Genomic DNA, 12,987 nt, shown 5'->3' with positions numbered 1-12,987 from the left:
GATGATGTCCGTTTTGTCTTTTAGTTGTATTTTTGAAGTTGTGGGAGGCAGCAATTTCCGGTGTTTACCTATGCCACCATCTTGGTTTCTGATTGACTTTCTTTATAGATCTGTTGCAATCCACTATACATGCAGGTTTTGTGATGTTATTTACGTGTAGAGGCGTCGGGAATGGTTGATATTATACGTACTGGCCATTCATCTTTCTATGTGAGAATAATGGAATCTCTCCACAAAACGTCACTTCTCTCTGAAGGCTCTGACTTTTCTTATAGTAGCTCTGGCAACCCACGCACGATTCTTCCTGATTGTTCCACAGACCACTGTTTTGTTCTTCAATAATAGTTTAGCTGTAGATGCAGTGTTGTAGTAATTATCATGGTGAATATGAGGCCAAGAACCAAGAAAAGGCCGTTAAGACAGATATCTGTTATAACTTTTTGCCTTCACTCGTAGGTATCTTGAAATTGCAAATATAGCCACTCTTTCACAAATCATCCTTACTAAAATTCCTATTTTATTATTTTTGCCTGATTATACATCTTGAATCTGATGCATCCTCTCCATGGAGTCACTGCTCCGAGTCGTAACTGCTGTTTTATACATACAAAGATTTAAATTTTGAGATAAAGTGATCCAACAGAGGTCTGAGTTTGTAAAGATGGTCTGTGTTACATGTTGCTTGTGAATTATTGTTCAGATGAAAGAATATAAGTATTTGCTTGAACCTCTTTGCAGTCATAGTTTTTGAAAATAAAGTATCGGTTGACTAGTAACCTTTCCATTCTGGTTTCTTTGTTAGTCCCATTAATACAATTAAACCAAAAAAAGTCTTTATATCCAGATAAGTAACGTCCATCCATAATGAAGTTTTAGCAGAGGTTTTGTGGTATTTTTCCATTTGGTGCTGGTATAAATTGGTTTGAGAATAAGATTTTTAAAAACCTTATAAAAAATAAATTGGTTACTTCACTTATACTTTGTGAGTCTTCAAATTAAACAGTTATGCCTGAAGTATTTGTATAACCCTCCAAGGCTGGTAAAATGTCTTTTCTGCCCATTCTTCTTCAGAATCACTTTCACTGTCAGATACTGTCACATTTCTCTTTTGCCTTCATGATGGTCTAATATCAGACCCATCACTATCTTCTGACAAAGTACTATCTTCCAGCTGACTACCAAAATCACTCTGCACATATTTGCTCACGTTCTTCTCTGCCACAATGTGTCTTTGTAAAACTTTTGCCATAAGAAAAGATGGATGGAAAGAATTAGATGTATTGCTCATCATATCTCTGGAAATACTGACTGATGAGTTGAGAAAAAGACACACATAATGAAAAGTGGTGACGAACGAAATAAATGCCGAGCAGTAAAGTGGCTCATATCTGAGCCTAAACAAAGATAACTAAGAAAACAGTCTAGAGTGCTCTTTTAAAACTCTATATTGCTTTCAGACCTTAAAATTACTTAAATTACTGTAAGTGGAAACACGGGCTAAATCGTGATGGTCAGCGAGGTGTTAGGATCATGGAGACCATTTGAGTTTTAGGACTCATATTTTGAATTGTCCTAAATGGATGGAGTCAAAGTTAAATGTTTTAAATTGCTGTATGAAAATGTAATCTCATTTCCAACTCTGCCAAAAGTCTGTCTCTCAGTTAGACAGACCCTGGAACTGCCCAGTCAGAGGTGCTGTTTGCACTGTCAGTGAGGACAGTGGATGCACCAAACAGGAGATGAGTATTTCAATCTTTAATCAGACCTCTTATTCTGGTCTATCACATCAGTAAAGAAAAAAAAATTGCCAATGACTGTGGTGGAACAGGTACTCACATACTGGTGGTGTGACTGTAAACTGGTATAATCTTTCCACATTGTGACTTTGAATATAAACATATAAACACACACATATATTTTATATATTTTTTTATTGATTTCAGAGAGGAAGGGAGAGGGAGAGAGAGAGAAACATCAATGATGAGAAGAGAATCATTGATCGGCTGCCTCCTGCACACCCCCGCCCCCCGCATTAGGGATCGAGCCTGCAACCCGGGACTCTTCAGTCCACAGGCTGACGCTCTATCCACTGAGCCAAATCAGCTAGGGCCACACACATATTTTAAAGCAGAGCCTTTCATTATAATGTTTATACCTCTTAACTCAGTTGCGAATCTATACCAAGAAATTAATACGAATGACAAATGTTTTAAACCCAAAGATATCTTCTATAGTTTATAATTTCCAACTGCAGAAAGTGTCCACTAAGTATATTTTGAGATATCAATATTGTTAATGACAAATATTTAGTAATTTGAATAGAATCATAATGTTATAAACAGAGGAAGCATTGGAAATGAAAGATCTTTTTTTGTAATTTTCAAATTTCTACAATAAACACACTATTAAATAGGACATAAGTATATATACAATATTAACAATTATGTTTAAAAATGGTCAAAAAAATAAGCATAATGTTAACAAGTATATCTCTAGGTGGTAGGATACGGGCATGTTTCCCCTTTTAAATATTCTTCTGTACCTTGCACTCCTTTTGTGCATACATTACAATACTGTTATAACTACAAAAAAATATAACCTTCAAATAACTGAAACACAAAACACAGCTACTCCTGAAACTTACTTGGCAGCCTGGACATCTGTGCTGGAAAGGTTTCCTTGAGCAATTGCTTTGACTTGGTTGTAGGCAGCCTTGATAACCTAGGACAGACAATGAAAACCTGGTCACCTCCAATCAGTGCCAGCTTCTACAGCAATCAAATGCTCCTCTAAGGCAAAAACACAGGTGGAGGTTAGCTGCAGAGAAACAGCAGAGTGTCCATTTGGGGTTCTTAAGTCACTATGTGTCCTTTATCTTTCCAATGTTCCATCAAGCAGCTGTCTGTACAACCTATAGTATCTGAGTAGCAAAACTTACAAAAGTGGCAGAGGATGGCAGTAGGGTTTAGGAAAAGCACACACAGCTGTATCATCGCCTATAGAGAATAAGCCCCTCAGGCGTCATGTAGTTAATGCTGCTATCTTAGTATTCACTAAGTAGTAGAATCCATTCAGCCAGTTTACAGCTTGTCAACACTTGGGAGCTGGAGTCAGAAGAATCAAGTTCCAGTGATGTGGGTGGGCACTTGGTAAGTATTTGTTGAATGAGTCAATTAATAAACCTGGCCCACGCTTCTCTCCACCCCAACCTTGGCACTATTCTGGGTCTGCTACTTAATGTCCCCCCTAATCACCTAAATTCTAGGACCTTCTATTTCAGCTGCCCATGTCCATAGCCGCACCTGAGACTTGGCCATCACCTAGATTTGCCCTACCTACTAAATTCTCAATTTGAAGACCCCTGGCCTATGTCTTCAAACATGCTGTCCTTATTTTTCCACTTTGTCAAGATCTCTAGTTCCTTGGTTTGTCTCAATCTGTGAGGTCCCTCTGGCTTCACTTCCCTGTCTAACCTAGATCTTAGAATCTATTTCCTCAATCACTCTTGCCAGTGTCCCCAACTTCCTTGCCATCTCCTCATACTTTTAACCTGCCTACTTTTCAGGTCTTCAACCTGGGATCACCCTGCTACCTGCCTCCTCGATTTCTCCTTTAGGCTAGTGCATACTATTGAAGAAAAATTGTGAACCAGACCTTGTCTGTACTGTGAATTTGTGGTCACTCATCTCAAGGAGACATTTACATTGCTGCTAATTGCCATTCTGTGTGTCTCTAGCTATTCATCTGTCCCAAATTACTTTCTTTAAACTCTCCTCCCTTCTCTTAATCTCAAACATGCTTACCCTCCTAGCTCCCAGGGATTACTTCCTCATCTCCTGACATCCTCTGCTTCCAAAATCAGCCTTTGAGTCCAAGGTTAAAATGTCCACTTGTATTCTGGATCCTGCTTGCTCTTGCTTTTTCAGATAGGGTCCATTTATAGTTTCCTACCTCCAATGTCTGGTCCAATCTTTCTTTCCTGTCCAACTTCATCTCTTATTGTAAACCCTACTAAAACTACAACTCATCTCCCTGCAAGCCCAAGCCCCACATGCCTATACAAACCTTGCATTTCTTTCTTCTCATTAATTCCTTGGTAATATAAATTATCATTTACTTTCAACATTCTGGGGAAAACTGATATTACCAATGATGTCCTAGTTTGGTAAAACGATAAGACCTCTCTGTGGTAACTAAAGGGATGTTAATCCAGGGTAGATCAAAATGGTATTCATTGTTCTTTCCTGGCCTCCAAATGTACCAGTTTCTCTTCTTTTTCTTCCTGTTTTCTTGGCCATTTTCCTGAGTCACTTGGTGGTTTGAAACCACCTTAAAGCACAGAGCACCTTAAAGTATTGAGCATAATAAGGAGCTTCAGTTTTCTCTCATGGTTTTTCACACAAAACCCTGATTTCAACACCATCTGTATATTGAGGACTCCCAAATACACATGTTGCCCTTCCCTGTGTCACCTGAGCTCTCAATTTAGATGTCCCAGAGACAACTCAAAGCCACTTCTCCCAACAGGCCCAGAACGCCACGGAAGTGCTTCCATCCTCTTTCCTGGAAGCATCGGTGTACGTGTTTGTCTCCTCCACAGCAGAGATGCTTTAATGATGTTACAGAGCTCTGGTAAGTCATGGCATTCAAACACTCCACATTTTAACTTAAAAGCTTGTGAGAGTTGATGAGTTTGCAACTTACATCTCCAGCAGCTGCAGCCTGCGAGATAGTATAAATCCCAAAGAGTCCAGAATCCGAGTAACTGGCATTAAAAGCAGAAACCTGAAATAAAATGAAACTCAACTGTACATCATTCTAACAGGTAGAACAGTGCACAACTTCCTTAAGGTTGTCTAAACAAAAACTTGTACCTTCACAATATAAGTAAATAGACCAGCATTTCATTTAGCCAGTCTGTCAAGGACCAATGCATTACCTCTTTCAAAATGATAATTAAAAATATATATATATATTTTATTGATTTCAGAGAGGAAGGGAGAGGGAGAGAGATAGAAGTGTCAATGATGAGAATCATTGATTGGCTGGTTCCTGCACGCCCCACAATGGAGATTTGAACCCGCAATCTGCCATATGCCCAGACCAGGAATCGAACCATGACCTCCTGGTTCATAGGTCGATGCTCAACCACTGACCCATGCTGGCCAGGGAAGAATAATAATGGTTTTAACTTTTCTGTTTTAAATCTTTCTAAAACAGGTTGATTACTCTCATTTTTACTGAGTATTTTCTAACCTATTTTGACTATGATTCAAGATTAGCACAAACATGAATTTGTGAACATTATTATTATAGACAGTGGCTGAGTGGTATGGATTGTGGGTTTTGGCACTAGACAAATGTGACTTCTTCCCTCTGTTGTTGCTGACTTCTTTCACCAATTCGCTTTCACTTCAGAGACTAAAGTCAAAGGGTTAGGGAAAACTTTCTGCTTGGTGGCTGTTATTCACCTGAGCTGTTATGAAGAACACAGACTTCTAGGTTCCTGCCACAGATTACTCACTCAGACCCCTGTAGGCACAGTCTAGGGCCCACATTTTTAATGAATGTTCCAGGTGATTCTCACGTACTTTATAGTGTGAGACCCACTGGTGCAGCCCCTATAAAGCTCAGAGAGAACATAAGAAAAACTGCGCTCAACTACTCGAATTATAATTCTGAGACTATCCTACTCACATGTCAAGTTTCTGGCCAAATTCGCAAGTAGGAATTTCTATTAAATTGTCATTGGCCCTAGCCAGTTTTTCTCAATGGTTAGAGTGTTGGCCCTCCGATTGAGGGTCCTGGGTTCGATTCCGGTCAAGGGCATGTACCTTAGTTGCAGGCTCAATCCCTGACCCTGGTTGGGGCAAGTACAGGAGGAAACTATTGGATGTGTCTCTCTCACATAGATGTTTCTTTCCCTCCTTCCACTCTCTAAAAATCAATGGAAAAAATATCCTCAGGTGAGGATTAACAAAAATAAATAAATAATCATTGGACTAGGATTAAACTCCAGCCACCCCAAAGCATCATTAACATACAATGGTGAAGAAAGAACAGAGTAGCCCTAGCTGGTTTGGCTCAGTGGAGAGAGCGTTGGCCTGTGGACTGAAAGGTCCCGGGGTTCGATTCTGGTCAAGGGCACATGCCCAGGTTGCAGGCTTAATCCCCAGTAGGGGGCATGTAGGAGGCAGCAGATCAATGATTCGCTCTCATCATTGATGTTTCTATCCCTGTCCCTTTCTCTCTCTCTAAAAACCAATTAAAATATAAAAAAATAACAACAGAGTAAAACATGAACCAGGAGAAAGAAAATCTGGAGGAAAATTTAAAAAGCAGCAGCTGAATTTATTTCAGAAAACATTTAAGATAATGGTTTTCAAACTGTGCTCCGGGGAACTCTAAGGCTCTGTACAGAAGATTCCAAAGGTTTCATTGTCAAGTAACTTTCAAATCTTCTTTAAAAGAAAAATACTTTTGTGTAGGCATTGTAGTTGGGAAACCATATTGGATAAAAAGGCTCCTCTGGCCCAGCCGGTGTGGCTCAGTGGTTGAGCACTCAAGTCACAGGTTCGATTCCTAGTCAGTGGTCAGGGCACATGCTGGGGATTGCATGCTTGATCCCCAAAAGGGGGCGTGTAGGAGGCAGCCGATTGATGTTTCTCTCTGATTGATGTTTCTATCTTTCCCTCTTTTTTCCTCTGTCAAGTCAGTAACAAAAATTTTTTTTTAAAAAAGGCCTCTCTGCTAATAAAACAGTTTGAAAACTAGCACTCAAGTATTAAACATAGGAGTAAAGCCCTGGCTGGTGTGGTTCAGTGGTTAAGAGTATGGGCCTGTGCTCATAAGGGTCTCGGGTTTGATTCCTGGCCAAGGGCATCTACCAGGGTTGCAGGTTCAAATCCCCTGCCTTAATCCCCTGGCCTAGTCAGGGCACGGTGCGGCAGGCAACCAATTGATGTGTCTCTCTCCCATTCATGTTTCTTTCTCTCTCCCTCCCTCACCTCCTCCCTCCCTACCATTTTCTTTAAAACAAATAAACAAAAATAAAAGAGTAAAAGGAGAAGATTGATTTTAATTTTCACAGTTAAATGTCAAATGGCCAAACACTTACTGAGGCATAAACCTAGGCCAAACACTGAGGCATAAACCTACCTGTGCCATGTACTGCTGCTCCATTTTCTTTAAAACAAATAAACAAAAATAAAAGAGTAAAAGGAGAAGATTGATTTAATTTTCACAGTTAAATGTCAAATGGCCAAACACTTACTGAGGCATAAACCTAGGCCAAACACTGAGGCATAAACCTACCTGTGCCAAGTACTGCTGCTGCAATTATGAGTACTTAATCCTACAATTTAGTACGTGTTACTTTTTTGGGGGTTAATATTCATGCTAGGATATTTCTCCATTGATTTTTAGAGTAGGAGGGAAGGGGAGACAGAGAGAAACATTGATGTGAGAGAGAGACATCCATTGGTTGCCTCTCACACGTGCCCCGACTGGGGCCAGGGATAGAGCTTGAAACCAACGTACCTGCTCTAGCCCAGAATCGAACCCATGAACCTTCAGTCCGAGGGCCAACGCTCTATCAACCGAGCCAAACCAGCCAGGGCATGTGTTACTTTTTAGTAAAAGGTGAAAGATTTATGCAATCTGAAGAGAAACCAGAGTATATGTATTACGTTTTAAAGGCTTATCTCTGAATGTCACGTAAAAGGTATAGTACCTTGGGCAAACAACGGGCATTCATTGAGTAATACTCTGTTGACATTTTAAATTCTCTTGATTTGAACATCATTATTTTGAAAGCTTTAGCACTTTCCTCACTGTCAAAAAAAGGTGTCTCCTAAAGTAGCATGGAGCCCTGGACGGTGATGCCAATGGTTAGAAGGATCTCAGATTCAATTCCCGGTCAAGGGCACGTGCCTGGGCTGTAGGTTTGATCCCTAGCCCCAACAGATCGATGTCTCGCTCACATTGCTATTTCTCTCTCTCCCTCTCCCCCTCCTTTCCATTTTCTCTAAAAATCAATGGAAAAAATATCCTCAGGTGAGGATTAACAAACAAAAAAAGTAGCATGGACTTTTTGCTAAGATTAAATGCCATCATTTTTAACTTAACCTCAAGCTGGAGGAGTTTCTGGGTGTGTATCTTGTATACTTGATTGGAAAACATAAAGACCAGTGAAATTCAGGAAGTAGCATAGAATGGAAGGGGACAGAAGAAAATTTAGAAAAAAGAAAAGACTAATGAGAATTTAGAGAATGTTTAACATTTAAAGCTTTATTCTAAAGGGAACTGAAGTGTGAATTCCCGACTTTTAAAGTATTTTTCTTTCTAGTATATTAGAATAATTGAAAAGATAGTAACTTTTGGTTTCTTAAAAAATATTTTTATTGATTTCAGAGAGGAAGGGAGTGGAAGAGAGAGATAGAAACATCAATGAGAGAGCATCATAGATCAGCTGTCCCCCCTTGCATATCCTCCACTGGGGATTGAGCCTGCAACCTTGGCATGTGCCCCGGGAATAGAACTGTTCATAGGTCGATGCGCAACCACTGAGCCATGTAGGATGGGCTGAAAATACAGTAAGCCTGGCTGTCCCTTCAACTTTACAAAGATTTTTGTGTGTTTGTCTTAAAATTTAAGAGATTAACATTAAGTACAGACTATCAGGACTACATTAAACACTGAGCCTTTGAAAACAAAGGAGAGAGAGCAACTGGGCAGACTTACGTCAAATGGCTGGTGCATCCCCTTGGCAACAGCTTGGTACAGAGAGCTGGTGGCATTGCTGCCCCGCTTGACGTGTGGTCCGGCGCCGAGGACATGCTGGAGAACACTAAATGCATTTGCTTCTGCACTTCCTGTGGCAGCACTCTCTGCTACAAAGGCAGCATGAACAAGACTGTCTCCATTCTGCTCTCGAATTTCACCTGGGCCGTGTCAGGAGAGGGTGAAAAAGAAAGTGGCTTGGTCACCACTGGTTTTATTCTTCAGGATTCTGTGCCCAACATTATGAACCCACTAAGATGAAGCTTTTCTGAGGCCCACTTCTCTTTCCCTGCCATCCTGCCCTCCCCCCAACACACAAAAAACCTGTTTAATAGACAACACCCAAGCCATCTAATTCTTTCCTTCCACATTAGGACTGTGTGGTAGTAAATAATCAGGCCTATTCCACTCTGACATAATACTGGGGGTGGAGGGATTCCTTCTGAAATATAGACCCTAACCGAACAAACACTCACCTCCACGGTATCTGGCTTTTGCACCTGATAAACCAAGCCCACCCCTCATGTTCAGAAACCGTTCAGCAACTTGCTTCAGAACAGGATGACTCACACCTATTTCACCAGAAAAAAAACAAGATAGAACCAGAATTTCTAAAACACAATTGTAAAACATCTACTATTTTAAAAATAATGATTACACAATTCAAATATTACAGAAATAAACAGTAAACAAGAGCCCCCTCCCCCAAAATGCCATTCTCTCAGATACCCATTTACAGTTTACTACATATTAATCTAGAACTTTTTCTAGGTATATATTAATATCAGCTTCATTTTCTTCATTTACAAAATGGTTATTATATTGATATTTAACTTGTCTTTTGTAATTTACAACTAAGTGAGTGGTCTACATCAAACCTTTAATGGTTATAAAGAATTCTATTATATGAATCATTTACTTAATCAACCCCTTCTTTATGGATATTCACGTTTCCAATAGTTGGCTATTAATACAATATTCATTGTGTATCAAAGGACACTTTTGAGAGAGTAAAAAGACAACTCACAGAATGGGAAAAAATTTGCAAATAATGTATCTGGTAAGGAATTAGTATCCACAATGTACAAATAAGTTTTACAACTCAAAAATAAAAAAACATACAGCCCACCCAGTGTGCCGCAGTGGTTGAGTGTTGACCCATGAACCAAGAGGTCACTGGTTAGCCCAGCCAGCATGGCTCAGTGGTTGAGCGTTGACCTATGAACTAGGAGGTCACAGTTTCATTACTAGTTAGGGCACATGCCTGGGTTGCGGGCTCAATACCCAGTGTGGGGTGTAGAGGAGGCAGTCGATCAATGATTCTCTCTCATCATTGATGTTTCTCTCTATCCCTCTCCCTCTAAAAATCAATAAAAACATATTTAAAAAACAAACACGCAACTCAACAATAAAAACAAAACAAAATCCCTAATACAAAAATGGACAAAGGACTTGACTAGACATTTCTTCAAAGAAGATATACAAATGCCCAATAAACACAAAATAAGATGCTTGATGTCATTAGTCATCAGTGAACTACAAATCAAAACTACAATGAGATTTCACATCCACTTGGATGGCCATAATCAAAAGGCAGAAAATAACAAGTGCTGGTGAGAATATGGAGAAATTGGAACCCTTGTGCACTGTTGGTGGGAATGTAAAATAGCTCAATTGCTTTGGAAAACAGTCTGGTAGTTCTTCAAATGGTTACACAGTTACCATGTCCTGGCAATTCTTCTCCTAGGCATACTAGTATACCCAAAAGAATTAAAAACAAGGTGTTCTAGCCCGGCTGGTGTGGCTCAATGGTTGAGCGTCAACCTATGAAACAGGAGGTTGTGGTTCAATTCCCACTCAGGGCACATGCCCAGGTTACAGTCTCGGTCCCCAGTAGGAGGCATGCAGGAGGCAGCTGATCGATGGTTCTCTCTCATCACTATTTCTCTCTCTCCCTCTCTTTTCCTCTCTGAAATCAACAAAAATATATTGAAAAAAATAAAAACAAAGTGTTCTAATCTAGCAAAAACCTTATACACAAATGTTTATATTCACAATAGCCAAAAGGTAGAAGCAACACATATATCCAACTGATGAAATGATAAATAAATAAAACATGGTGATGGAATATTTTTCAGCCAGAAAAGGGAACACTGGTACATGCTATAATATGAATGAACTTTGTAAACATTATGCTAAGTGAAAGAAGCCAGTTACAAAAGGCTACGTAAAATATGATTCCATTTATGTGAAGAGTCCAGAACAGTTAACTCTGTATCGACAGAAAGATTAGTAGTTGCCAGAGAGGCAAGGAGGAGGTGGAATGAAGAGTCACTGCTAATGAGTAAGGGGTTTCTCTTTGGGAATGATGAAAATAATCTGAAATAACAGTGTTATCAGTTGCACAACTCTGACTATACTTTAAAATATGGGTGAATTTTATGGCATGTGAATTATACCTCAATTAAGCTATAATTTACAAAACAAATGAACCAAAAAACAATATTGCAAATAATCTCATGCAACTATTTTGTAAACTTGATCAAGTGTTACTGCAGGTTAAATTCTTAAAAGTAAAACTGCTAGGTCTAAGAACATAAACATTTAGAAATTTAATATACTAAAATAGGCCTCCAAAAAGGTTCTATCATTTTATACTCACACCAACAACTTTTGAGAGTGCCTACTATTTACCTATTCTGGGTAATATTGGGCAGGGTCAACATTTTAATTTTTGCCAATCTCACAGATAAAAATTTTCTTAATTATTAGTGAGGCTGACCATCTTTTACAATGACAAATGACCCCCACCCCCACACACACTTTCCCCACGAGTTGTTTATTCATGCCCTTTGTCTATTTTTCTATTAAACTGTACTTCCTAAAAAAAAGAAAAAAAAGAAAAAAGGAAACTTGTATAAAGTTCTCTGCCTAGAGAAACTTGCCCTTTGTCAAAGGTTTCGCAAACACTGTAATGAATTTAAAACTAGTAGTTTATAAAGTTAAATGCTGGATTCTGCTTTCCAAGAAAACACACTAGCAATTACAACCTCATTACATACTGCCTGTGAGACATAAACAGGACTGAGCTGTCAAATTTTGTTCAATCCTGTGTTCACCTAATTATAGTTTAAAAGATTACTCCTTAAAGAAGCAAACTGACATGTAGGCAATTCCCAACTTACCAAGTCCAACCAAAGCCATTCTTGCACTTGTAAAATGGTTCTGAACATAGTGATGTAACTGAGGAAGTTAAAAACACTTGTTAGATTATATTGGTATAAATATATACAAAGCTGTAAAAACGTAAAACTGCAGTTCAGCAGGAAAATGCTCACTTCAAAGCTGTATAACAAATGATAAGGGACCACCTGGATTTTCTTTAAAAATTACTCAATAAAACAGGAGTGGGGAACTGGAGTCCAGCCCATGGGCCGGATAAGGCCTTCAAAATAATCTGGTCTGGCCCTGCCAAGGCATTAGGGGTGAGTTAATTAAATGTTTGACCAAATATAGCAGGCTAATTTTTAAGGTGACAATTTTGTAGGGCCTGAAAATGAATATAATATCTCCAAATGGCCCTTGGCAAAAAAAAAGGTTCCCCACCCCTGGCTTAAAACACTAGAACTTAATGTGTTGATGGTTACATAACTGTGAATATAATGAAAATTACTGAATTGTAGACTTTAAGTAGGTGAACTGTACGGTATGTGAATTACACCTCAATAAAGATGTTGCTGGGGGGAAAAAAAAGACTAAAAAAGAGAATAAAAAAATTAGAGCACACCCTGGCTTGAACTTGAAAAAAATGGGACCTAGTTTATGATTTTTAAGATAATGTGATTTAAGCAGCATATGAGGTTTCTTTTGTCTTTATGCAGGTAGTACTAAACCACTATTAACATTCTACAGAGGGCTAACAGAATTACCCTACTGTACCTCTTTCACCCCCATCTTGTCATGAGGTTAATGTCTATACCAGGGTTTCCAACCTGGATGATGAAATAATTATCTGGGGGACTTAAAAAACAAAAACACTATCACTGTTTCCCCACCCCCACCCATTCCCAGGCTCATACATAGAAGGAAAATAAATCCCAGAATAAAAAAGAAAAAAGAAAAAAAAGGAGAGGTTGGGAGCTTCAGTCGCCCGCCAGCCTGAAAATGGCCCTCAGCCCCTCACCCAGACTGGCCAGGAACCCCAGT

The 12,987-nt window shown here is 39.2% G+C and overlaps 1 protein-coding gene across 1 annotated transcript in view; it reads right to left on the bottom strand.

Annotated features, from left to right (window-relative positions):
* Positions 1-12,987, bottom strand: part of LOC102239933 (cytochrome b-c1 complex subunit 2, mitochondrial) — a gene marked incomplete at its 5' end in the record, with an annotated part of 36,579 nt that overhangs the window by 8,406 nt on the left and 15,186 nt on the right. Inside the window, 5 exons of the mRNA XM_005873349.2 lie at positions 2,645-2,721; positions 4,705-4,785; positions 8,743-8,942; positions 9,258-9,353; positions 11,967-12,024. Of these exons, the coding sequence (XP_005873411.2) occupies positions 2,645-2,721; positions 4,705-4,785; positions 8,743-8,942; positions 9,258-9,353; positions 11,967-12,024 (512 nt within the window). The remainder of the gene's footprint in view (positions 1-2,644; positions 2,722-4,704; positions 4,786-8,742; positions 8,943-9,257; positions 9,354-11,966; positions 12,025-12,987) is intronic.

This window comes from Myotis brandtii, unplaced genomic scaffold, assembly GCF_000412655.1.
Source record: "Myotis brandtii unplaced genomic scaffold, ASM41265v1 scaffold407, whole genome shotgun sequence".
In the NCBI taxonomy this organism is placed as follows: domain Eukaryota; kingdom Metazoa; phylum Chordata; class Mammalia; order Chiroptera; family Vespertilionidae; genus Myotis; species Myotis brandtii.
This window is presented reverse-complemented; position numbering and strand designations above follow the sequence as displayed.